Genomic DNA, 27,635 nt, shown 5'->3' on the forward strand with positions numbered 1-27,635 from the left:
TTGCCCACTAATCTATGTAGGACCTTATCAAAGGCTTTCTGAGAGTCCAGGTAGACTACATCCACTGGCTCTCCCTTGTCCATTTTCCTAGTTACATCATCAAAAAATTCCAGAAGATTAGTCAAGCATGATTTCCCTTTCGTAAACTCATGCTGACTCGGAACAATCCTGTTACTGCTATCCAAATGTTCCGCAATTTCTTCTTTTATAATTGACTCCAGCATCTTCCCCACCACTGATGTCAGGCTAACTGGTCTATAATTTCCCGTTTTCTCTCTCCCTCCTTTCTTAAAAAGTGGGATAACATTAGCTACCCTCCAATCCACAGGAACTGATCCTGAACCTATAGTGATGGGATTCAACACAAAGATACTAGAGGAGCAAGATGAACCACTCCACCGAAATCGCCTAGACTGAAGTGTAGTACGCAAAGGAGCGGAACGTCCGCCATTTTAGTAAGTAAGACTCGCCATTCGCTATGCCTTTCGTGGTGTAATCAGTATTTTGGGGGAACAGTATGTGGGATGATACCATAAAAATGCAGTAAATATTTCATCTATCAATTCACAGATTTTTGTTATTTTTCCTTTTAAATGTTTCTGCAAGATTCTGCCTACTAAAATGGCGCCATGACATACTACGGTTTTTCGGGTCTATCTTTGGTTTCTAGGGGGATTGCACGGCAGGCAAGGTCATGACCCCTGACCCGTACTGTTGCCATGCAACGCCTACTGGGGGGCACACCGTGTACTGCAAGCAATCACTTACTATGGCTTTCAGTGCAGCTGAAAGCTCTTTGCTTACTCTTTTTCTTCTATCTTATGTTTGGAACGACTTCGGTTGTGGAACAATTCGTCAGTCCTAATTTGAGAGGGTGTTGCAGTAGAATGTTGCGGACCTTTGCTGAAGTTTGGCTTCCCCAATCTTCACACATCAGCGCTTCTCCGGCTCCCTCCCGACGCTCCGAGTGTCCCGAAACCTCTCCCCGTTCCTGCGCTCTTCGCTCCTCCAGGCACGATGCCCCGCTCTGGTTATTCGGCCCCTCACCGCTCCTGCTGGCCCTCCAGCCCTTCTCCCCGCTCGCCATCTCCGTCAGCCGGGCTCCGCGTCCACTTGACACCTCTTGGCTGGGGCCGCCAAGCAGAGCCGTGGCTTGGTTCTCCACCTCGGCTCCCAGCGCCCAGCACCTAGCACAGCTCTCGCTGCTGCTCGGCCTCCGCTGCCGATCGGTCTCTCCCCGGCTCCTCTTCCTCCTCCTCTTCGGGCTGGACACTCTGCTCCTCCTCCTCTTCCACCGCCTCCTCCTCCAAGGCCGTCGAGCACGGCCTGGGCGCTTCGCCCTCAGGCGGGTCGCCGACCTCCAGCGCTCCCTGCTTCTGCCCCTGCAGACCTCCAGGCCCCTCGGCTCGGGTTCTTCCCGCTGCTCCTCTCCCAGCTCGCTCAACCCCGTTCTTTCCTCCTCCTCCTCCTCCTCTTCTTCGCCCCCTGCCGGCCAGTCGGTGGCCCTCTGTTTTTCGGCCTTGCTCTCCTGCCTCCCTTCCCGGCCGCGTTTCCCCTTCTCCCGCCGGCTGGCCAGATGTCGTCCCAGCTGCTTCTTGCATCCGCGGGCTTTGCAGCCCTTCTCCCGGTTCCTCTTCCTCCGTCAGATCCTCCAGCTTCTTCCTCATTTTTTACAGCACAATAATTGACCATTTTGGCGTTTTTTTCAAGGTAAGGATCTACGTGTTACTAGTGTACGCCGGAAGCTGCCATGTATTCCAAATGCCTTGAGTGACGCCGTGCATCACACCCTTTACAACCTTACCTGCAATCCCCCTATTGTCACGTGCGAGTTAAGGTACAGTGAAATTTGAGTTACCACACAGCCATACTAAGTAAAAAGCAACAAGAGCCACAGCCACATAAAATAAAATTTAACATAAACATCCACCACTTGGATTCCACATTTGTCACTGTGATGGAAGGTAATAAAGTTTAATCAACTTCCTCTTTCTTCACCCACGGTCGGGGCTGTTGAACCATCCGCAGTCACTGCCGACTGTCCGAGGCCCTCGCGTCGGGATGATCGAAACTCTGGCGTCGGGACGGATTGGAACACTCTCCGCGGCATGGAGCTCCCAGAGTCGGCCTCTTCTTACCAGATACTGCAGACTTCTTGATGTTAAAGTCCACAGGCCTCACGGTTGGAGCTCTCCACAGTCGATCCGTGGCAAAGGATCGCAAGCTACGCTATGTTAAAGTCCGTGCCGTGCCCGCGGCTTGAAGCGGTCTCCAGGAAAGACCGCCAACTACTCAATGTTAGGCCACAGAGGGGACGGAGATACGATACGGAGAAAAATCGCATCTCCGTCAAGGTAAGAGATTGAAAAAAAGTTTCCCCCAATTCCCGCCCCCCACATAAAACAAACCAAGAAACAATAAAACATACTTTTAACACATACTTAAAATAATAAAAACAGTAGAAAGGACAGACAGACTGTTGGCAAGGCTCCGGCGCTGCAAGTGTGTAAGGCAGTAAGTCTACCGCTGCGCCACCATGCTGCCCAATTATCGAGTCACCTGCCACACTGGCTCTGCTTGAAGTCGCTCTTCCCTGTTGAGCTTCAGCACGAGGGTTGGAGTCACAGCCCTGGCCGCTATTCGAAGGTTCGTCCGCCATGAAGAGGGTGTACCTGTTTTGAAGAGGTACAGCCATTGGGTTCTCCTGCACTCCACCCACTGGGGTCTCCGGCATTTTGATTTGAACCAACACAATTTCTTCCAAAAGGGTGTGTGCTCTTGGTTCCCGAATGGTCAAGAACTTTTAGTGCAGGTAAAGTGTTTGGATCTCCTCAAAAGCCATTTAGATGAGGACGTGAGGAAATGAAATAGTGTAGGAAGGAACTGCAGATGCTGGTTTAAACCGAAGATAGACACAAAATGCTGAAGTAACTCAGCGGGACAGGCAGCATCTCTGGAGAGAAGGAATAGGTGCCATTTCAGTTCGAGATCCTTCTTCAGACTGGGAGTCAGGGGAAATGGAAACGAGAGATATCGACGGCGATGTCGAGCTATATAGAACAATAGAGAGATATAGAATGAAAGGTATGCAGAAAATAATGATGGTCAAGGAAAAGGTACATTGTTAGCTGTGGGCTAGGTGAAAACGAGTTACAGACAATAAGACTCAACAAGACGACTTTGAACCTCGTTTAACAACTAGGGTGGGGGAGGGATGGAGAGAGGGGGGATGGAAGGGTTACTTGAAGTTAGAGAAATTAATATTCAGACCGTTGGGTTGGAAGCTGCCCAAGCGAAAATATGAGGTGCTGTTCCTCCACTATAAGTGTGGCCTCACTCTGACAGTGGAGGAGGCCCAAGACAGAAAGGTTAGAATGGGAAGGGGAGTTAAAGTGTTTGGCTACCGGAATAATATAGACGGTAAGATTGATATAAACTATGATAGCACTATGTATCAGAGACTGTGAAGGAATGAACTGCAGATGCTGGTTTAAACCGAAGATGGGCACAAAAAGCTAGAGTAATTCAGTGGGTCAGGCAGCATCTTCGGGGAAAAGGAATGGGTGACGTTTCGGTACGAGACCATTCTTCAGACTTTTCTGGGACTGGTGGGTTTGATTAGCACATTACATAGAGTCGGTTATATAGCACTGAAATGGGCCCTGTGGCCACCACGCTCATGCCCTTCATTTTCCTCACCTGTGAAATCCAATTTACCCGCACAGTCTGTTTCAAATTCTCTCAAATGGGGGTGATCGTATCTGACCATCACCTTGGGCGAGTTCTTGTTATCAACCACACTTTCAAAAAAGACTTCCCCGACTTTGTAAACTTCCTTCCTCTCACTTTAAACCTACGTCCTCTTGATTTTGATACCCCACAATGGGAAAAAGATTGACTATCTACACATCTTATAATTTTATATACTTCTATCAGGTCACTGCTCAGGCCCTTTCCTTCCAGGGCCAGCCTATTCAATCTCTCCCCGTAACTGAAGACCTTCAATTCGGACATCATCCTGGAATCTCCTCTGCACACTCTCCGATCACATCCTTCCAACATTGTGGGGTTCAGAATTGCTCACAATACTCCAAATGCGATCTACCTAGGGTTCTGTAAAGCGTTTTATATGCTATATGCCCAGAGGTAATATGCATTCTTCTCCATCCTGTGCACCTGTGTTGCCCGATTTGACTTCCCAAAATACTCTGCACTTGTCAGGATTAAATTGTACCAGTCAATGCTCTGCCCAACATTCCATCTGATCTATATCTTGCTGTAGCCTTAGACAACCCTCCTAGTTATCCACAACACTCCAACGTAAGTGTCATAAGCAATCTTACTGATCATACATTATCATCCATGTTGATAAGCAAAAGAGGTCCCAGCACCAGGTCCTGTGGTACACGGCGAGTTATAGATTTCCAATCAGTAAAGCAAGCTTCCACTGCTATCCTACTGCCTCTTATTACCAAGCCAATTATGGATCCGATTAGCCAGCTTGCCTTGGATCCCATTGGCTTAAAGGTTCTGGATCATGCCTTGCGGGATCTTGTCAAAAGACTTATGGAGTCCACGTAGATGTCAGAGCTGTGATTGTAAGTGAACTCATAATGCACGAGTGTGCACTAATTAAATGAAAATCTGGTCCTGAACATCAATAGATAATGCAGGCCATGGCCCATTAGCACATCTGATTGAAGACGACTGACGTTTGGATACTGTTTGAACTAATTCCATTGGTCATCTTGGCTTCTAGAATAACTAGAGGCAATTGAAGACCAATGCTCCATTGCACGATGATGACAGATCTTTTGAAGGCCAGAAGATGCAGTTCTTATTTTAAGGAACACCCACGCAAGAAGAGCCTCTGATCCACTTTCCCTCCAGTGTTTTGTGTGACAACAGGCAACATGTTCAATGGTTCAATGTTGCATTATTTGTCACATATGCAACTGCACAGTGAAATTCTTCTGCGTTTTTACACATGTGGGTGCCCCATTGTTTTGGCATCATTTCCAAAGTCCAGTTGGCCCACGCACTCGGTCTACAAGAAAACGACAACCAGGGGGTAAGAGGAAAGACCATTGGCTCTGAACAATTATCTAGAGTGGTGTGTTCATTTCTGGGTGCCACTCTGCGGGAAGGATGTGAAAATTCAGGTGCAGATATTTACTGAAATGATTCCAATGCTGAGGAACTTTAATGCAGTGAACAGCATGCAGAAGCTGCGTGGTTCTTGTAGGAATGGAGGAAGTTGCAAAGCAATCTAATAGAAATATTTAAAATCATGATGGGTATGGATAGACTCTACAAAGTGAAACTATTCCCATTAATGGAGTGTCGGGAACTGACGAATGTGGAACAAAAGTGATTGATTAGGGAGCTATGAGTGGCACGAGAATGTTTTACATACTGAGTGGTTTGCTAAGGTAGTGGTAGAAGTAGTCTAATGAAGAGTCTTGACCTGAAATGTCACCTATTCCTTTCCTCCAGAGATGCTGTCTGACCCGCTGAGTTACTCCAGCTTTTTGTGTCTATCCTTGGAGTATTGTAAACTGTTTTGGTCTCCTTACATAAGAATTCCTGGCTCCAGGACTTCTGGGTTTTCTCTAGAAGGTGGTGGTAAATATAATCTTCCTAAGAAAGCAAAGCCTAGTTCACAGATAGTTTGGGGTGTGGGAGGAAACCGAATATCTCGGAGAAAACCCACGCGGTCACGGGGAGAACGTACAAACTCCGTACAGACAGCACCCACAATCGGGATCGAACCAGGTCTCTGGCGCTGTAAGGCAGCAACTCTACCCGCCGTGCCACCGCTCCTACTAGATTTTGCACAAATTGCAACTGGCCCACTCTATGGTTTATGTGTGTGTTCATCTATTCTAATGCTTTGGATATAAACCTCTGAATTCCCGTGAGTAAACTCTAAAAATATATTTCTGATCAAGGAATAAATTGTACATCTTTGTTTTGTCCTTTAAAAATTAGAATCAATGGTGTTATAGTGGGATGTCATTTATTGAAGTATTGCAATTTGCAAAGATATGCTATTGACGAAGGTACATAATTCCTTGAACTGATGTGTTTTTCAAAGAATAACATTTTGAAATGAGAGGTTGTCGGGCTTATGAAAAGCTAAGTGAAGCACATATTGAGAGACGAAACTGATAACAAACATTGGACAGTAACATTTGGGAAGGTTTGAGTGATATGGAATTGGCAGAGTTAATTTGGCAAAAGAAGTGATTAGTGAATGACTCTGTGGGAGATGAAGCACGTGATGCTGAAATAGGTCACCATGCGTAACAAAGAAATGTATGAAGCATGTTACACCAACCGTTTAAAGATCAAAAAGGATATTTTATATCTGAGGAAAATAAAACTGAATGGAAAAGGAAAGAAAAGCTAGCTATCAATTTTTTTTTTTAAATCACAGATGTTGACAAATATTGAACAAGAAGTTTATTTCTAAATGGGAAACTGGTTTGAGAATTTGATATCCTAAATTAATCCCAAAAAGACGTACTGACTGAATAGAATTATTTTTAAAATTATTTTTTCTGTCTGATAATCATATATGTACAAAGAAGGCTAATTGCAGATACATGTTTAAATTCCTAAATAAGAAATCTTAACACTTCAGTCTTCTCATGTCCCATGTGAAGTGGGAGAAAGGAACCTTTGTTTCGATCTGGCATTGGGTCAAGGTAGTTTGCTGTTTCCCAGCCATATTCTAACAAAGGCATAGATTAGCAAAATAAAGTTTCTTGTGAAAATTACTTTGTATAAATCACTCAACTGCATAAGTTCTACCCCAAAAATTCAACCAATAAGTGACAGAAAAATCTACAATTTCCAGTGTCTTTATAAAACCCCACAGTTTTATATCGGTTGATACAATATTGCAACTTCCATTTTAATAATACTTTTAATATTGAAAACATCTCAAGATTAACAAAAGAACAAGAATATTACGTGCAATTCTGGGCGTCTTTCTTAAGGAAAGATGTGAAAATATGTGAGGTTTTGTTTAATATTTGACAGAGTTACGTGCTGTAGTTTGTCCAAGCTGGTATTTAACTTCTGTTCAAGCCCCTTTTTATCCTCAATCGTCTTTCCCCAAGCCTCAAATTTGACCTGACCTCTCTTAAAATGTACACTTAACTCAAATACACTCGATGATAGAGAATTCACAAATTCACCATTCCCTGGATGAAAAAGTTTATTTTGCCAACTTTCAATGTTTTTTTGGTCAATGTTATCTTTGAGATTGTCCTGTTTTGCTCTTCTACTTTCTTTCCTTCTATCAATACCCTATTATTAACAGGTGGAAGGTCATTGGTCTGAAACATTGATCCTATTCCCTCTCCACAAATATTGCCTAATCTGCTGTATATTTCCAACAATTCCTGTATTTGTCCCATAATTTAAAAAATATTCCTTCAGGTTAATTTTCTATCCTCTCTAGGGGGGAAAAAAAATAAACCAGCATAATTATTTTTTAGTGATGGGTATAATAACTTCACATTTCCCCAAACACACTTTACATAATACTTCTATGATGTAAGCAACGTTTGAGACAAATTAAACATTCTGTTTTAGTTTAGAGATACACCCTTCGGCCCACCGTGTTCATGCCAACCCAGATTACCCGTACACTGGTTCTATCCTGCACACTAGGGACCATTTTACTGACGCCAATTAGCCAACTAACCTACACGTCTTTGGAATATGGGAGGAAACCGGAGCACCCAGTGCAAACCCATGGGGCTCGCAGGGAGAAAGTACAAGCTCCGTACAGACAACACTCACATTGTACAAATTGGAACCAATGACATTGGTAAAACGAGGGATGAGGTCCTGAAACAAGAATTTAGGGAGCTAGGTAGAGGATTGAAGTACAGGACCTCTAAGGTTGTAATCTCTGGATTACTCCCTGTGCCACGAGCTAGTGAGTATAGAAATAGGAGGATAGAGCAGCTTAATGCGTGGCTCAGGAGTTGGAGCAGGGGGGAGGGATTCGTTTTTCTGGATAATTGGGCCTGTTTCTGGGAAAGGTGGGAACTGTATAGGCCGGACGGTCTCCACCTTAACCAGAGGGGGACCAATATCCTGGCGGGGAGGTTTGCTAGCACTGTTGGGGAGGGTTTAAACTAATTTGGCAGGGGGTTGGGATACAGCATGGAGCTAGTATAGGGGGTGAGGAGAAGGAAAATATAGAGGAAAAAACTGGTCAGATTGGGAGGCAGAACAAGAATGCCCCAGCACAATGGGGTAGGGCAAGTCTGAATGGCATTTATTTTAATGCAAGGAGTATTGGAAGCAAGGGGGATGAATTGAAGGTGTTACTGAACACATGGGAGTACGACATTGTTGCCATTACGGAAACATGGTTGAAGGAAGGGCAGGACTGGCAGCTCAATATTCCAGGATATGGAATCTTCAGGAGAGACAGAGAGCAAGGAAAAAGGGGAGGGGGTGTTGCAGTATTAATCAAAGAATCTATTTCTGCTGTAAGAAGGGATGACATATTAGCAGGTTCCTCAAATGAGGCTATTTGGGTGGAATTGAGAAATAGAAAAGGGGCATGCACCTTACTGGGTGTATACTACAGACCCCCAAACAGTCAGAGGGAAATAGAAGAACATATTTGTAGGCAAATCTCGGGGGTGTGTGAAAACAACAGGGTAGTAATAGTAGGGGATTTCAACTTCCCGAATATTGATTGGGATAGCCAAAGTGTCAAGGGCCCAGAGGGTGCAGAGTTCCTAAGGGTCATCCAGGAGGGCTTTTGAGCCAATATGTTGAAAGTCCAACAAGGGAGGGGGCGGTATTGGACTTAATCTTGGGAAATGAGGCCGGACAGGTGGCTGAAGTGTCAGTAGCAGAGCACTTTGGTGACAGTGATCACAATTCAGTGATATTTAAGGTGGTAATGGAAAAGGATAAAGAGGGACCAGAGGGAAAATTTCTAAATTGGGGCAAGGCCGATTTTAATCTGATAAGGCAGAATTTGGCCCTGGTGGACTGGGATCAGCTTCTCGTGGGGAGGACCGCATCAGAACAGTGGGAGTCATTCAAAGGAATAATTGAAAAAGTACAGAGGAAGCATGTTCCCCTAAAATTTAAGGGTGGGACATACAAGTCCAAAGAACCTTGGATGTCGAACGATATAGTAGGATTGATTCGAAAAAAAAGGGGGGCTTTTGGAAGGCATAAAGAACTTAAGGCACAAGCATCATTAGAGGAATACAGAAGGTGTAGGGCGGTTCTTAAAAAAGAAATTAGGAGAGCAAAAAGGGGCCATGAGATAGCACTAGCGGGCAAAATAAAAGAAAATCCCAAAGTGTTCTATAAGTATATCAAGGGTAAGAGGATAACGAGGAAAAGAGTGGGGCCCATCAGGGACCATAGTGGAAAGCTGTGTGTGGAGCCAGAGGATGTAGGAGATGTTTTAAATGATTTTTTTGCATCTGTTTTTACGAGGGAGGAGGGCGATGCGGACTTAGAAATGGAGCAGGAGGGTTGTGATGTTCTTGAGCATATTGCTATTGACAGGGAGGCGGTGCTGGAGGCTCTGGCAGGCTTAAAAGTGGATGTCTCCGGGCCCTGACGAGATGTATCCCAGGATGCTGAGAGGCAAGGGAGGAGATTGCGGGGGCTCTGGCACAAATTTTCAGAGCCTCTCTTGCAACAGGGGATGTACCGGAGGACTGGAGGATAGCTAATGTGGTGCCATTATTTAAAAAGGGCAGTAGGGATAAACCTGGGAACTACAGGCCGGTGAGTCTGACATCAGTGGTGGGGAAGCTGCTAGAAAAGATTCTGAGGGACAGAATCAGTCTTCACTTGGAGGATCGAGGGTTAATTAAGGATAGTCAACATGGCTTTGTTAATGGAAGGTCGTGCCTGACTAACTTGATTGAATTTTTTGAAGGGGTGACCAAGGAGGTAGATGGGGGTAGTGTAGTGGATGTGGTATACATGGATTTCAGTAAGGCTTTTGACAAGGTCCCACACAGGAGACTAGTCAAGAAGGTAAGAGCCCATGGGATCCAGGGCACCTTGGCAAAATGGATAAAAAACTGGCTTAGTGACAGAAGGCAGAGGGTGATGGTAGAAGGTTGCTTCTGTGACTGGAGGCCGGTGTCCAGTGGGGTGCCGCAGGGATCGGTGTTGGGTCCTTTACTGTTTGTAATCTACATTAATGATCTGGATGTCAACGTACAGGGCATGATCAGCAAGTTTGCAGATGACACAAAGTTAGGGGGGGTGGTGAATAGCGAGAAAGGGATCTGCAAGCTGCAGGAAGATATAGATGAGATGGTCAGATGGGCGGAGCAGTGGCAGATGGAATTTAATCCTGAAAAGTGCGAGGTGATGCACTTTGGCAGGAATAACTTGGGAGGGAGTACACCATGAATGGAAGGACCCTAGGGAAGACAGGGGTACAGAGGGACCTTGGAGTACAGGTACACAAGTCCTTGAAGGCAGCAGGACAGGTGGACAGGGTGGTCAAAAAGGCATATGGGTTACTGGCCTTCATTAGCCGGGGCATCGAATATAAAAGTAGGGGGGTAATGATGGAATTGTACAGAACACTGGTGAGGCCACAGCTGGAGTATTGTGTACAGTTCTGGTCACCACATTATAGAAAGGATGTGATAGCTTTGGAGAGGGTGCAGAGGAGATTCACCAGGATGTTGCCAGGGATGAAGGGCCTCGGCTATGAGGAGAGACTGAGCAGACTGGGGTTGTTTTCCCTGGAGCAGAGAAGGCTGAGAGGGGACATGATCGAAGTGTACAAGATCATGAGGGGCATAGATAAGGTAGATGGCGGGGAACTTCTTCCACTGGTGGAAGGTTCAACAACGAGGGGACATAGATACAGGGTAAGGGGAGGGAGGTTTCGGGGGGATGTGAGAAAGAACTTTTTCACCCAGAGGGTGGTTGGAGTCTGGAACTCACTGCCTGGGGTGGTGGTGGAGGCGGGAACACTCACAACGTTTAAGAGGCATTTGGATGGGCACTTGAAATGCTACAACATTCAGGGCTACGGTCCAAATGCGAGAAAATGGGATTAAAATTAGACTGTGTTTGGTAACGGGCGGCACGGACACGATGGGCCGAAGGGCCTTTTTCTGTGCTGTAGGACTCTATGAGTCAGTATTGAACCTGGGTCTCTGGCGCTGTAAGGCAGCAACTCTACTGCTGCGCCACTGTGCCTGTCAAATTTAATTCTATCATTTTAGAAATTAATTATGGTGATTGGAAAAAAACTGAAGATGGTGGAAACGTTCAGAAAATAACGATATATATGTGGAAAGAGAAACAGAGTTAATGTTTCAGGAAACGAACTGGGAATGTGAGAAAACAAGTTAGTTTTAAGCTGCAAAGAGGTTGGGGGAGGATAAGGGAATATCTTTGCTCAGGATTGTCATGATGATGGTTGTTGATGAAACCAAATAGCTTATAAGTTAAAGAGAGAAACTCTAGTGTATTTTTTAATAACCTTAATTAATCGTGCCATCTGTGTCATTATCTTGAAGATTTTTCTATATGCACAGCCAAATCTCATTGCTCTCTGATCCTATTCCCTTGCAGTCAAAAACAAACTTTCATCTTATTTTGTAGGAAGGAACTGCAGATGCTGGTTTAAACCGAAGATAGACACAAAAAGCTGGAGTAACTCAGCGGGACAGGCAGCATCTCTGGAGAGAAGGAATGGGTGACGATTCTTCAGAAGGGTCTTGACCCGAAACGTCACACATTCCTTCTCTCCAGAGATGCTGCCTGTCCCGCTGAGTTACTCCAGCTTTTTGTTTCATCTTATTTTTATCTGTACTAAAATTAATTCTGAGTGTAAGCTTGTTAATGCTTGTTAATAATTACTTTGTGTGATTTATTGCTGTCCTCCACAGGGCTGACTACACCCTCCATTATTGTATAATCTGCAAATTTAGGAATTGTGTTCTTGATTCCAAAGTGTAAATTGTGGATAACTTTGGTCTCAGCATGAATCCTTCTTGTAGTCTATATGCTACTATTCTGAGGAGCAACCAAATAATGCTGCACTCAGTATTATTCTTGTATGCTTGTTATTCCTTTTACTACTTGTCGTGCCTGCATTGACTTATGATGTCTGAGCATGTCCAATCTCTCCCTATAGCTCAGATCCTCGAGTCCTGGCTATATTCTTGTAAATCTTTGCACTCTTCCAAATGTATATATAGGTTTCCCCTCAGAATACACTTCACTAATATGCCTAGCACAGATGTTAGGCTCCCAGGCTTATAGTTTCCAGGCTTTTCGTTGCTGCCCTTTGTAAGTAGAGGCACAACATAAGCCACCCTCCAGACTTCCGGCACCTCACCCATGTCTGATGATTCGTATATCTCAGCCAGGGTGCCTCCAATTTTTTCTCTAGCCTGGGAGATTGATCTACCTTCAAGCGCGTTAGTATGTTCAGACTGTAATACAAATTGTCCTCAGAACATCTCCATTAGACTGATGGTGGGAACTCGTTTGAAGTGTCAGAGAATGATGTGTTGGATGCGAAAGCTGGTGGGGTGAAAGGTAAGGACGAGGGGAACTCTATCTTTGTTCCACTGGGAGGAGGGGGAGGGGGCAGGTGTAGTGAGAGCTGAATTGCGAAAGCACAGAGGAAACACAGGCAAGAGATCCATTCACAACAGCGGGGGGAAAACCACGTTTACTGAAGACATCTCAGATGGCCTAGAGTGGAAAATCGCATCTTGGGAGCAGATGTGGGAGAAACTGAGGAATTGAGAGCAAATGATGGCATCTTTTCAAGAGTCAGGGTGGGAGATGTAGTCAAGGTAACTGTGGGAGTCATTGGGTTTATAGTACATATCAGTCCATACTCTGTCCTAGTGATGAAAGCAGAGATTGAGAAGGGAGTCTAAATGCAAATTCTATGGCTTTACATTTCATACCTTTCACCTGACACTCTTCATCTCATTTTCACCTCTAGCCTTTATCACTTAGTCCACTGATCTATCAATTAAACCCTCCTCACCTGTATCCACCTATCACTTGTTTGGCTTTCTCCCCCCCCCCCCCCTCCCTCCCTCCCCCCTCCACCTACTACATTCAGTATGAAGGAGTATCCTAACCCGAAGTGTTGCGAGTCCACTCCTTCCACTTCTGCTTCACCCTCTCGATAATATTGTAACTTTGTACAGTAAACCTAATGGGCCAAACACCCTCTGTGGGGGATATCAAATCTTCAGTTTGGTCTTTAAGGTAATTTCTCTTTCTTTTATTTCTGTCTTCCAAAAGCAGCGCTGCCTTTTGCTGTTATACCCAAGCAGATCAGAGACAATCCAAATCCACGTAAAAACTAACAGGACCATTCAGTCTGATACAGACATGATACTGTGGATAGACACAAAATGCTGGAGTAACTCAGCGGGACAGGCAGCATCTCTGGTGAGAAGGAATGGGTGACGTTTCGGGTCGAGACCCTTCTTCAGACTAGTCAGGGAAAAGGGAAACAAAAGATATAATATATTCCTTTATTCGTCCCACACCGGGGAAATTTACAAATATATTCCTATATAGACGGTAATGTAGAGAAATACAGAACAAATGAATGAAAGATATGCAAAAAGTAACGATGATAAAGGAAACAGGCCCTTGTTAGCTGTTTGCTAGGTGAGGACGAAAAGCTGGTGTCAGTTGGGTGGGGGAGGGATGGAGAGGTTATGCAGGGGTTACTTGAAGTTAGAGAAATCAATACTCATACCACTGGGTTGTAAGCTGCCCAAGCGAAATATGAGATGCTGTTCCACCAATTTGCGTTTAGCCTTACTCTGACAATGGAGGAGGCCGAGGACAGAAAGGTCAGTGTGGGAATGGGAAGAGGAATTAGTGTTTGGCAACCAGATAAGTGGAATAGACATTACTGACCACACCTCCATCCTATCCCCCCTGGTTAAATCCCTCCCCACCTACGTCCAAGACACCTCACATGCTCTCCATCTCCTCGATAACTTCCGGTTCCCAGGCCCCCACTCTCTCATCTTTACCAAGGATGTCCAGTCACTCTACACTTCCATCCCTCACAAAGATGGTCTCGAAGCCCTCCGTTTCTTCCTCGACCGTAGAACAAGCCAATCCCCATCTACCAACACTCTCCTCCGCCTAGCAGAGATGGTTCTTACCCGTAACAACTTCTCCTTTGACTCCTCCCACTTCCTCCAAACCAGAGGCGTAGCTATGGGCACTCGCATGGGCCCTAGCTATGCCTGCCTCTTTGTCGGGTACGTTGAACAATCCCTGTTCCGGGCGTACACCGGCCCCATCCCCGAACTCTACCTCCGCTACATCGACGACTGCATTGGTGCTACCTCTTGTACCCATGCAGAACTCACTGACTTCATACACTTCACCTCCAATTTCCATCCTGCCCTTAAATATACCTGGACTATCTCCGACATCTCCCTCCCGTTTCTGGACCTCACCATCTCCATCACAGGAGACAGACTAGTGACTGACATCTACTATAAACCCACTGATTCGCACAGCTATCTGGACTTCACTTCTTCCCACCCGGTCTCCTGCAAAAAGTCTATCCCCTACTCCCAATTCCTCTGTCTACACCGCATCTGCGCCCGGGATGAGGTGTTTCACACTAGGGCATCAGAGATGTCCTCATTCTTCAGGAAACGGGCTTCCCCTCTTCCATTTTAGATGAGGCTAATCTCCCATTCCCAGTCTGACCTTTCTGTCATGGGCCTCCTCCAGTGCCATAGTGAGGCCCACCGGAAATTGGAGGAACAGCACCTCATATTTCGCCTGGGCAGCTTGCAGCCCAGTGGTATGAACATCGACTTCACCAACTTTAGATAGTTCCTCTGTCCCTCTCTTCCCCTCCCCCTTCCCAGATCTCCCTCTATCTTCCTGTCTCCACCTATATCCTTCCTTTGTCCCGCCCCCCTGACATCAGCCTGAAGGGTCTCGACCCGAAACGTCACCCATTCCTTCTCTCCTGAGATGCTGCCTGACCTGCTGAGTTACTCCAGCATTTTGTGAATAAATACCTTCGATTTATACCAGCATCTGGTTATTTTCTTATACTGACCACACTCCAAAGACGTACAGGTATGTAGGTTAATTGGCTGGGTAAATGTAAAAATTGTCCCTAGTGGGTGTAGGATAGTGTTAATGTGTGGGGATCGCTGGGCGGCACGGACTTGGTGGGCCGAAAAGGCCTGTTTCCGGCTGTATATATATGATATGATAGATCCATTGATTGAAAAATCAACATAATCAATCCATGAAAAAAGAAATAGAGAAACAGACCAGGTGGAGTCTCAGTTTACAGCCTCTACTTTATTTAGAGGCTTGCATTCAAAACTTCCCCCTGAATTATTATGCATTGAGCAAACTGCTGGAGGGACTCAATACACCAGGCAGCATCTTTGGAGGGAAATTGGTGGGTGACATTTTGTTTTGAGACCCTTCATGCTCAAAATTCCAACATCTGTTGCATCTTGTGTCTCCATATTTTATCCACTGAAATAACTTGTGGTGGCCCTCTCACCCTGCCAGTCAGTTGGCCAACCCAAATAGAAGTTTCTGGAAGACCAGAGCAGGGGCATAATTAACCTTCATCAGCAAGTCACGGCAGTGGTCAGCAGTGTGGAACGGTCAGCAAATGTTTACTTTGAGGGTCTCAAGACGGCACCGGCACCAACTAAGGCAGGAGACCAACATTTGTGAATAGTAGAGAAATCTGATCATCAGAAACCCAGCAAAGAATCAGCCCAAATGTGAGACAGTGATTTGGGACTCAGACAGTCCGATTAATGTAAAGGCATGAATAAAGCAGTATTCGCAGTAATCCGATTTGTGTTATTTTTGATGGCTTAAAGTATAAAGCAGCAGGGTAAAATGAAGTTAAAAGGATATTGTTCAAAGTGATCAATCAGAAAGTGATCACTTATTATCATTGTTTGGATAATTTGACTTTGTCTTAGTATACATTAAAAACATGAATCTTAGTAGACCAGCAGGGACCCTTGAATACCTGATCACTCCCTGAACACCTCTCTAATCTGAAAAAAAATGTAATGCACCTCTCTGGTTTTTGCTTGACTAGTTTCATATTCATGCTTATACAGAAAGCTTCCTATGACCAAATAACTGAGGTAAATATATCTGAAAATTTGTGTGGAGATCAAAAAATTATGGCCACTTATTAATTTCTGAGTTTATTTTCCTTCTTGACAAATTCTACTGCTGATACTAGATTTCAAATAGGAAGCCGCTAACAAAAGATCATTTGTCCATTCTCTATGCAGCTTCAAGAACAATTAAATTCAAGACATAATGGGGCGTCTCCTTACCACCCATGCTTCTCTTTTGCAAGCTTGAGTAAAGGCTGAGCTGCCAGGACAAGCCTTAGTTTGCCAGTGGCTCCTTTGAGGTCAAGACTGAGCTGCTGGGCTAAGCCCGAGGCAACCATAGCCACCCTTCCAAGGCCAACAGAGCTCCCAGGACAAGCCTGAGACTGCCAGCACCTTCCCTTGAGGCTAGATTGCACTCGGTGGTTGACCGCCTCTCGCTCTCTTGCAGGGTCCGCCGGCTGCCTGGCGCACTCACAATGCCTGGAAGGTGAGATGGGTCGGACGCTGCATCTAACATGCCCCTGGGGTTGTAGTTAAAGTCCCCTAGACATCTAGGGGGTGCGATCATCACCTCTTTTCATTGTGTGAAATTGGGGACAGGGAGAAGGTGTACGAGACATAGTAAGGTCCGGGTCCTTTCAGTTATCAGTGTCCTGATCCATAAATTAAAGAAAGACAACTCACACCTGTCAAGTGCTGGAGGAACTCAGCAGGTCAGCATCTGCGGTAGGAACAACCCTGAGATCGCCATGTCTTCTTCGAGGCCAGGGATGAGCCGCTGGGACAGGTCCAAGTCAGCCAGAGCCTCCTTCAAGGTTGAGGTTGCCAAACCACCTGCACATTGATGACCATGGTCTGCGTCCCCATGCAGAGCCAGACCTTCTTGTCACTTTAAATAACCATATCATGCCAGTTCACCCTACTGCGAGTGTCAATGTAGTCATTGTCGACCCGCGTCATCCCCAACAGCACTATATTTAAAACAGGTGTAAATTTGCGCCTGTTATTGTAAAAAACACATAAATCAAACATGCGTAGAACACAAGGTGCCTGCATAAGGTGCCATGTAACCTTACCCAGCTTAGAATTTGTACATTATTTTGTGCCGTCGCTTCTTGGTCTTCATCTTATCAAACATTTCCTTTTCTTTAAACCCTTATCCTTTCTATACAACTTCAAAATAGTTTGATTTCGATCTTTTCTCAGTTCACTGACCTGAAAAGTTGGTGGTTTTTGTTCACAGCCACATGACTTAATGTTGCTGGCATTATCAATCAACCCATGACCAAAACACAAACCATTTTCTCTGTACTTTACATCCCCCATGAAATGTGCCCATAATTGGCAAATACCTCAGTTGGAAGCAAAACACAGGGTTTAACATTGATTTTGTAATTGTTGTTTCTTATACAAGCCTCTTATTGAAAAGGTATTCCCTATCAATTGAAAGTCAATAAACAAGAATGCGAGAACAATGAACTTAAAACAAAATGCTGGAAACACTCAGCAGGTTAGGCAGCACCTGTGATTTCCATGGATGTTCTCCAAGACAGCTCTCAATTGCTGTCAGCGACATTTGTAGGTAAATTGGCTTCGGTAAGAATTGCAAATTGTCCCTAGTGTGTAGGAGAGTGCTAGTGTACGGGGATCGCTGGGTGGCGTGGACTCGGTGGTCCTGCATCAACGCTGTATCTCTAAACTAAATATACTGTGCACTAATTTACCCAACACTTTCACTGTTAAAATCCATTACCTTGTATAATCTTACCCAATGTATTAATTGCAAAATTACTTAAAACAGTGGAGCAGGTGACCCAACTGCTTAAATGAAGAAAGTGCAAACTCATCTATTGCCTGTTTCAATAGAAAAGGGAATGGCGGGTGTTAAAGATCATCCATTAAAGCATTTATGCTACACCAAACAGGCAAATTTTGTGGGCAGCACTGGCCAACATGCTGTACTAAATGTTGATGCACTAACAAAAGGTAGAAACACACAAACAATTTAGACCAATTTATTATTTCTTTTCAATTTATGTACACCTTTACTTTAAACTCTTGATGGGTACAGCATCTGCAAAAGAAAAGATATTTAGGATAACTTGACAAAATGAAACATTTGTAGAACTATTCAATGCTACTTTATATAGTTCCATATCCCATGTTTTGCAGTGTCCACCTCTTAAGCAACTGAGGACAGTTATGGCACTCAGAACAGGCAATCACAGAGTTGGAATTATTTTCCTAATGAGTGTCCGAACAGCCCATAACAGTAGGAAAGAACTGCAGATGCTGGTTTAAATTGTAGATAGACACAAAATGCTGGAGTAACTCAGCGAGACCGGCAGCATCTCTGGAGAGAAGGAATGGGTGACGTTTTGGGTCGAGACCCTTCTTCAGACTGATATCAGGGGAGTTGGTGGTACAGAGATAAAATGTAGTCTGAGACAGTAAGACTGGTATTAGAACTGGGAAGGGGATGGAGGGGGAAAGCAAGGGCTACTTGAAGTTACAGGTCAATGTTCATACCGCTCTGGTGTAAGCTACCCACCTGATCTCCTGGTTGTTCAACACTTTAACTCCTCCTCCCATTCGCACACTGATCTTTCTGTCCTGGGCCTCATTCCATTGTCAGAGTGAGGCCCAGCGCAAATTGGAGGAACAGCAACTCATATTTCGCCTGGGTAGCTTACACCCCAGCTGTATAAACATTGACTTCTCTAACTTCAAGTAGCCCTTGCTTTCTCTCTCTCTCTCCATCCCTTCCCCGGTCCCAGTCTCCCACAAGTCTTACTGTCTCAGACTACATTTTATCTCTGTACCGCCCACTTCCGACATCAGTCTGAAGAAGGGTCTCGACCTGAAACGTCACCCATTCCTTCTCTCCAGAGATGCTGCCTGCCCCGCTGAGTTACTCCAGCATTTTGTGTCTAAATCTTGTGTAAATGCAGAAGCCAGTGGGATATAGTTCAGAGATATTCCTAATATAGTATTCATCGGGTATTTGACTGGGAGCATAATTATCAAAGGACCACAGGAATCTTCTATTAAATTCTCATATTTCTAGATCTATAAACACCACGTGTCAGCAACACTATCTAAATTTGTGAAAACAAATCCATATTGGTTTGTCAAATGGCCAGGTGAGCACTGTGGACAACAAGGCAATGTCGTGCAAGTATATCCAAACAGCCAATAGTTATAAATTGCCAGAAACTATAATCAGAGCAATCAGCACAATGTAATCTTTATGCCTGTGCCTTTTGTACATAAATATTCCAACTGAAAACTATTAAAGATTTAACAACCAAGGTTGGTGTAAAATTTAGCACAAATGAAATAACCAAAATGTTGCAGATTCATGGTGATTAGAACAGGAGAAAAAGAAAAAAAAAGAAAAATGATCACTCCCTGTACTTACCACTCGAATCCTATGCCCAATAGCCTTCGCAGGCAGGTTATTTTTGAACTTGGCACGGACCATGCCACTGTTACCATGAGAACGAGTCACTTTACCCCAAATGACACGGGTTTTATTTGGTTTACCACCAGGGGTGACAGTGTTGCTGAAAAAGGAGCAAACGTAAATCACAAATTAATGAAGAAGGGTCTTGACCCGAAATGTCACCTATTCCTTTTCTCCAGAGATGCTGCCTGACCAGCATTTTGGGTCTATCTTTATCAAAAATTAAGAATCAAATTTCTTAACATAAATCCTCCTCAAAAACAGCAGAACGCAGATACCTGATATAATAACAGAGAATGTTGCATAAACTTGCTGAGAGAAAGAGTGTTAACAATGAAAGGTCTTTCACCCAAAACATTAATTTAAGCTGCTCCAGGACGTAACCATTAATAGTGTGGTGGGGAAGCCCCCAGCAGTGGTTGAGGAAGGGCCGGCGGTGGGTGCCAGAGGCCAGACGGAAGTTGGTCAAGGACACACTGTTGAGAACAAAAAGGGACCCGCTGTGGGGGGCGCGCATGCCGAGAACTAAGAGGGACTCGGTGTGGGGTCTTTTGATAACAAAGAGGGACTCGGCGAAGATGCAGAGAACAAAGAAGGTCCTGCCGAGAATAGAGGGGCCATTGGGGACTAAATGGAATACTTTATAACTTTGTCGAAGCCCTTTATGTTGTGACTCTTTGCACACTTGTGCATGCAAAACAAAGAATCTCACTGTGAGATGTCACGTGATAATAAATAAGGTAAAAGACTGCAAAAGCTGGAATCCTGGGCAAAATAAAACAAACTGCTGGAGCAACTCAGTGGGTCACGCAACATCTGTGGAAAGAAATGGACAGTCGCTTTTTCAGGTTGCACCCCTTCTTTCAGACTGCAATGCAATTTTGTATGAAATCTTAAGTGGGAACAACACAAATTGTTCAAGTTTTATAACTCGCTTTTCAACAAGTACATGCAATTTTTGAAGCAAGCCCAAATCAGATTTTTGTGCAGGCCGAAAAATACAAGTTATTTGAATGATGAAATCTGGGATAATTTTAATGGTTTCAGCAGGGGCAAAGCACTGCAATAAGTATAATCAATCCCTATCTTTATTTGTATTTCACAATCACACTATTACAATATTATAAATTACAATTTACGCTAAAATAAATTCTGTTGAAAAACAATCCAATTTGCATCACCAAAATCACTGGTTTTCCCAGTAATATTTGGAAACAGCTTTAACAAATCAAGTGAGGTTGAATGGAAAAAGGCTAATCGCTGGCATAACAGAGTTAAAATGTTATTATTCTTCAATAATAATTGGTATAGAGAACAAATTGAAGATGCAGTCCCCAAAGTGAAAAAGCAATTGTCAAAGTGGATTCCAAAGATCAAGTACAGTGGAGAACAAATTCTTACTTTAAAAAAAAATCAAAACTGGAAATACAACGAGAAAAACACAAAATATCCAAGCGACTGTTGCATCAATGAATGAACAAATTTACAACCTAGCAACTAAAAACCTTGTAAATGAAAAGATAGTCTCACTTCTTTGCCTTGTAGACATAGGCACATCTCTTGCCCAGGTAAAAGTCGGTCTCATTACGGCAATAAACACCCTCAATCTTCAGTAGAGCTGTATGCTCTCTTTGGTTTCGAAGGCCACGTTTATAGCCTGTAAAAACAGCTTTGCACCACAATCTGTGGAAGAAAAGTAAAATTATATGAAAAAACATGATTTTTAATATTAGAAAAACTTGAGATACCAAGACTAAAAAAATTAACACTTCAGCACAGATATTTTCAGATGTCAACCCACTTCTCAGCAATCTACTAAGAACTCAATTTGAAAAAAGGCTAAAACTGAGAACATTCATTTTAACCTTAATAGTCTCATTTAAATATCACAGTAAACTGCCACAGGTGTTCATTAACAAATAACAGACTTTCATTGCCAATCAAAAAACAGACTTACAGAGAAAGGCAGGTATACCATTTTAGCCAAAATATCATTGAGATGTAGAATCAGTATGGATAGAAATGAGGAATTGTAAGGGTAAGAAGACGCTAATGGGAGTTATTTACAGGCCCCAAAACAGCAGCCTCGACATAGGGTGCAAGATGAATCACGAGCTAAAATTGGCATGTCGCAAAGGTAATGCTACGGTGGTTATGGGAGATTTCAACATGCAGGTAGACTGGGAAAATCAGGTTGGTAATGGACCCCAGGAAAGAGTTTGTGGAGTGCCTCCGAGATGGATTCTTAGAACAGCTTGTACTGGAGCCTGCCAGGGAGAAGACAATTCCGGATTTAGTGTTGTGTAATGAACCTGATCTGATAAAGGGCTCGAGGTAAAAGAGCCATTAGGATGCAGTGATCACAGTATTACAGTATAGCAAAGGGGATTACAGAGGCATGAGCTGGCCAAAATTGACTGGAAGGAGGCCCTAGCAGGGAAGACGGTGGAACAGCAAAGGCAGGTATTCCTGGGAATAATGCAGAAGTTGCAGGATCAATTTATCCCAAAGAGGAGGAAAGATTCTAAGGGGAGTAAGGGGCACCCGTGGCTGACAAGGGAAGTCAAGGACAGCATAAAAATAAAAGAGAAGTATAACATAGCAAAGAAGAGTGGGAAGCCAGAGGATTGGGACTCTCAGAAGATAACTAAGAAGGCAATACGGGGAGAAAAGATGAAGTACGAGGGTAAACTAGCCAATAATATAAAGGAGGATAGTAAAAGCTTTTTTAGGTATGTAAAGAGGAAAAAAATAGTCAAAGCAAATGTGGGTCCCTTGAACACAGAAGCAGGGGAATTTATTATGGGGAACAAGGAAATGGCAGACGAGATGAACCGGTACTTTGGATCTGTCTTCACTATGGAAGATACAAACAATCTCCCAGATGTTCTAGTGGCAAGAGATCCTAGGGTGACGGAGGAACTGAAGGAAATCCACATTAGGCAGGAAATGGTGTTGGGTAGACTGATGGGACTGAAGGCTCATAAATCCCCAGGGCCTGATGGTCTGCATCCCAGGGTACTTAAGGGGGTGGCGCTAGAAATTGTGGACACATTGGTGATCATTTTCCAATGTTCTATAGATTCAGAATCAGTTCCTGTGGATTGGAGGGTAGCTAATGTTGTCCCACTTTTTAAGAAAGGAGGGTGAGAGAAAACAGGAAATTATAGACCAGTTAGTCTGACAGCAGTGGTGGGGAAGATGCTGGAGTCAATTATAAAAGACGAAATTGCGGAGCATTTGGATAGTAGTAACAGGATCGTTCCGAGTCAGCATGGATTTATGAAGGGGAAATCATGCTTGACTAATCTTCTGGAATTCTTTGAGGATGTAACTAGGAAAATTGACAGGGGAGAGCCGGTGGATGTGGTGTACCTCGACTTTCAGAAAGCCTTCGACAAGGTCCCATATAGGCGATTAGTGGGCAAAATTAGAGCACATGGTATTGGGGGTAGGGTACTGACATGGATAGAAAATTGGTTGAGACAGAAAGCAAAGAGTGGAGATAAATGGGTCCCTTTCAGAATGGCAGGCAGTGACTAATGGGGTACCGCAAGGCTCGGTGCTGGGACCGCAGCTATTTACAATACACATCAATGACTTGGATGAAGGGATTAAAAGTATCATTAGCAAATTTGCAGATGATACAAAGCTGGGTGGTAGTGTGAGCTGTGAGGAAGATGCTATGAGGTTATAGGGTGACTTAGACAGGTTGTGTGTGTGGGCAGATGCAGTTTAATGTGGATGTGTGAGGTTATCCACTTTGGTGGTAAGAATAGGAAGGCAGAGTATTATCTGAATGGTGTCAAGTTAGGAAAAAGGGATGTACAACGAGATCTGGGTGTCCTAGTGCATCAGTCACTGAAAGGAAGCGTGCAGGTACAGCAGGCAGTGAAGAAAGCCAATGGAATGTTGGCCTTCATAACAAAGGTGTTGAGTATAGGAGCAAAGAGGTCCTTCTGCAGTTGTACTCGTGAGACCGCACCTGGAGTACTGTGTGCAGTTTTGGTCTCCAAATTTGAGGAAGGATATTCTTGCTATTGAGGGCGTGCAGCATAGGTTTACTAGGTTAATTCCCGGAATAGCGGGACTGTCATATGTTGAAAGACTGGAGCGACTAGGCTTGTATACACTGAAATTTAGAAGGATGAGAGGGGATCTTATCGAAACATATAAGATTATTAAGGGGTTGGACACGTTAAAGGCAGGAAATATGTTCCCAATGTTGGGGGAGTCCAGAACCAGGGGCCACAGTTTAAGAATAAGGGGTAGGCCATTTATAACAGAGATGAGGAAAAACGTTTTCAGTCAGAGTTGTAAATCTGTGGAATTCTCTGCCTCAGAAGGCAGCGGAGGCCAGTTCTCTGAATGCATTCAAGAGAGAGCTCGATAGAGCTCTTAAGGATAGTGGAGTCAGGGGGTATGGGGAGAAGGCAGGAAAGGGGTACTGATTGAGAATGATCACATTGAATGGTGGTGCTGGCTCGAAGGGCCGAATGGCCTACTCCTGCACCTATTGTCTATCATGCAATGTTCCAGGAATGTTGCCGACCACATATTCATTCGTTAAGAATGATCGCGTTGAATGGCGGTGCTGGCTCGAAGGGCTGAATGGCCTACTCCTGCACCTATTGTCTATAAGATGTTTTTAACGACGAGGGAGCAGTGACCCTGTCAATCCACATAAAACCAACCCAGGCGGTGGTACATGGAACGAGCTACTGGAGGAGGTAGTTCCATAACGTTTAAGAGACATTTGGACAGGTACATAGGTAGGATAGGTTCTGCGGGTTGTGGGCCAAACACGGGCAGGTGAGACTAGAGTAAATGGGGCATGACGGTCGGTGTGGGCAAGTTGGACCGAAGGACGCTGTATGGGGGTCCCGTTGTAAAACGTCCATTCCATTCCATCCACAGATCTTGCCTGTCCCGATAAGTTTCTTCGGCACTTTGTGTTTTGCTCAAGCATCCAGCATCTGCAATTCCTTGTAACACAAGAGGCTGCAGCCTCGCGAATCTTGAGCCAAAAACAACGCCGGAGGGTCTCTGTGGGTTAGGTGCATCTGCGGAGGAGACGTTTCGGGTCGGGACCCTCTGATCGCGATCAGTCTAAAAAAGGATCCCGACTCGAAACGTCGTCTGTCATTCCCGCCACAGATGCTGTTTGACCCGCCGAGTTCCTCCAGCACTTGACAGGCATGATTTGTCTTTAGTTTATGGATCAGGGCACCGTGTCGGACGCGGGCCTTACTACGTCCCGTACGCCTTCTCCCTGTCCCCAATTTCACACAATGAAAAGAGGTGATGATCGCACCACCTAGATGTCTGGGGGACTTTAACTACAACCCCGCGGGCGCGTTAGATGCAGCGTCCGACCCATCTCTCACCTTCCAGGCATTGCGAGGGCGCCAGGCAGCCGGACCCTGCAAGAGAGCGAGAGGCGGTCAATCACCGAGTGCAATCCAGTCAATATCACAAACATCCGTCGCCACACACCCTCCCCGACAACAAGTAACCATCGCTCGCACCCTCCCACACCGGCCCAGGCCGCTCTGAGCCGCCATCGACGGTTAGGAAGCCTGTAGAGTGAGTGAATGGCGGCAGCGCTCTATACTCACAGTCCGTCCTGTAAATCAAGATGGAGGAAGAGGCCGCCGCATGGCCCGCCGGGATACTGGAGGACCAGGCGCTGGCGAAGAACCAGATATCAATAAAAGACATAAGTTTAAAATGCGTAAAGACATTAACACAACGATGTCCTTTGTCCCGGTAAACGTGTACGTGTATGTGTACGTGTATGTTTCGGGGCGGCGGCACACGGACACCAGCGTGCAGTGTAGGCCGCGGCGTGTTTCCATGGCAACCAACGGACCAGCCATGGACGAGACCAGCAGGGCGCTGGAGGATGATCTCTGCACCGACCCCAACACCGACACAAGCCGGTGAGTTGCTCTGTGTAGATGCTGGAACTTTGCACGCACAGAGCTGCCATGTCCCATTGGAGTAAGTTCTCCCCGTGTGGGGTTCAGTCTAATTGACCCACAAACAGAGACTGCAGATGTCGGAATCTGGAGCGAAACAAACTGCTGGAGAAACTCGTACTGCAGACGCTGGTTTAAACCGAAGATAGTCTGAAGAAGGGTCTCGACCCAAAACGTCACCTGTTCCCCTTCCCCTCTCCAGAGATGCTGCCTGTCCCGCTGAGTTACTCCAGTATTTTGCGTCCATCTTAAGGATAGCGGAGTCAGGGGGTATGGGGAGAAGGCAGGAACGGGGTACTGATTGTGGATGATCAGCCATGATCACATTGAATGGCGGTTCGTACAGGCTCGAAGGGCCGAATGGCCTCCTCCTGCACCTATTGTCTATTATCTTCTGCTGGAAAAACTCAGTGGGTCGGGCAGCATCTGTGCTGTGGATGGTCGGAACTCTTCCTCAGACTGGTGTCCCTGCCACACTATTAGAGTTAGCTCTGTACCTTGAGTGGGTGCCGGAGCAGCCGATAACTTTCTCTTTGCAGTCTGGTGACCATGATCTGAAATTGTATGGTAAATAGGCGAATCGGACCCTTGAATGTTTTCTTCATTAATTTGGATTACAGCTGAACTGTGTCTCAATTAGCTAGCTTTGTTTTATAACCCTGGGTACCCTAAAATCGTGGAGGCACGCAGCAAACGTTCATGCTGATCAAGACGTATATCTACGCTAATTCGGTTATGCCCGTATCCCCCCTGTGTCTTTCCTATCCATGTACTGTCCAAACGCCTTTTAAACATCGTACAGCATTGCCTTCACTGCCTCATTTGGCCGCTGGTTTCGGATGTTCACCATCGTCTGCATGAACCATTTACCCTCAGATTAAAATTTCTCCCCTCTCACCATAGACCATGCCTCTAGGTCTCGACTCCCTTGCCCTGGGAAAAAGATTCTGACTCCACAGTCCTCTATGGTATCACAAAATGCGAGAGTAACTCAGCAGATCAGGCAGCATCTAGGAGAGAGGGAATGGGTGGCGCTTCAGGTCGAGACCCTTCTTCAGACTGATGTCAGGGGGGCAGGACAAAGAAAGGATATAGGTGGAGACAGGAACACAGTGGGAGAACTGGGGAGGGGAAGAGAGGGACAGAGGAACTATCTAAAGATGGAGAAGTCAATGTTCATACAGTCCTCTATTGTATGCAACATCCAGGCGTATCTCTTCTGCACTCTCCCTATTGCCACCACATTCTTCCTGTAACGTGGCAACCAAATCTGGATGCAAACTCTAAGTATGGCCTGACAGAAGTTTATTGCATTGGCAACATGACATCCCAATTCTTATACTGAGTGCCTCAGCCCATGAAAGGAAGCATATTCTGTTACATGTTACATATAGTTACAGATAGTGCTGTGCTTACATATTCTATCGTGCTGGTGCAAGTTAGAATTTAATCGTTTTATCTGGAACATATGACAATAAAACACTCTTGACTCCAAATGGTTTTTTTTAAACTATCCTATTCACTCGTGTCATTACTTTCAGGAAGCTATGTATTTCCACACTAAGGTGTCTCTGTACATCATTGCTCCTAAGATCTCTGCCATTCACTCTGTGCATATCCAACCAAAATCTGACTCCGCTGTGCATTTTCTGACACTTGTCTGGACTAAATCCCATCCGTTAGTGCTTTTTCAACTTTCCAGCATATCTATGTTTGGGTGTATAATTAGACATCTTTTTTCACTTAAAAACAACTCCACCAATTTTCATGCCATCTGCAAAATTTACTCATCATATTCCCTACATTCTCCACCCTCATTTATATACATATTACAAACAATAAACGTCCCGCACCGATCTCTGTTATCCACCACTTGTTACAGATATCTGGTCAGAAAAACCTATCCACCACTTCCTTCTGCCTCCTATCACTCAGCCAACTTTGGATCCAGTTTGCCAATACTCCTTGGATCCTATATGCCTTTCTGCACCAGCCTACCATGTGGCACATTGTCAAAAGCCTGGCAAACAC

At 44.9% G+C, this 27,635-nt stretch overlaps 3 protein-coding genes across 5 annotated transcripts in view; 2 read left to right on the forward strand and 1 right to left on the reverse strand.

The window, feature by feature from the left end:
• eif4e2 (eukaryotic translation initiation factor 4E family member 2) overlaps nucleotides 1-27,635 on the forward strand; it is a 400,744-nt gene that overhangs the window by 373,028 nt on the left and 81 nt on the right. The window lies entirely within an intron of this gene.
• Nucleotides 18,157-26,520, reverse strand: LOC144599406 (large ribosomal subunit protein eL33). The gene is made up of 6 exons (XM_078410251.1): nucleotides 26,503-26,520; nucleotides 25,242-25,312; nucleotides 25,011-25,046; nucleotides 21,154-21,306; nucleotides 19,579-19,723; nucleotides 18,157-18,231 (listed from the first exon to the last, which is right to left on the reverse strand). The coding sequence occupies exons 1-6, from the start codon at nucleotides 26,503-26,505 to the stop codon at nucleotides 18,208-18,210; spliced, it is 432 nt and encodes a 143-aa protein (XP_078266377.1). The 5' UTR covers nucleotides 26,506-26,520; the 3' UTR covers nucleotides 18,157-18,207.
• Nucleotides 25,323-27,635, forward strand: part of LOC144599403 (dynein regulatory complex protein 9-like) — a 32,201-nt gene continuing 29,888 nt past the window's right edge. For all 3 annotated transcript variants that reach the window (XM_078410238.1, XM_078410240.1, XM_078410239.1), the window contains exon 1: nucleotides 25,323-25,565. In XM_078410238.1, the coding sequence (XP_078266364.1) occupies nucleotides 25,354-25,565 (212 nt within the window). In that variant the 5' untranslated portion in view covers nucleotides 25,323-25,353. The remainder of the gene's footprint in view (nucleotides 25,566-27,635) is intronic.

Source organism: Rhinoraja longicauda, chromosome 13 (genome assembly GCF_053455715.1).
Source record: "Rhinoraja longicauda isolate Sanriku21f chromosome 13, sRhiLon1.1, whole genome shotgun sequence".
Lineage (NCBI taxonomy): Eukaryota > Metazoa > Chordata > Chondrichthyes > Rajiformes > Arhynchobatidae > Rhinoraja > Rhinoraja longicauda.

What these genes read in the sequence shown, in the direction of transcription:
- LOC144599406 (XM_078410251.1), bottom strand. An exon ending in TATGTCTACAAGGCAAAGAA is followed by an intron (nt 19,724 to 21,153) that starts GTGAGACTATCT and finishes CTCCTTTTTCAG; the next exon opens with CAACACTGTCACCCCTGGTG. An exon ending in TTGGGCATAGGATTCGAGTG is followed by an intron (nt 18,232 to 19,578) that starts GTAAGTACAGGG and finishes TTTCTTTTGCAG; the next exon opens with ATGCTGTACCCATCAAGAGT.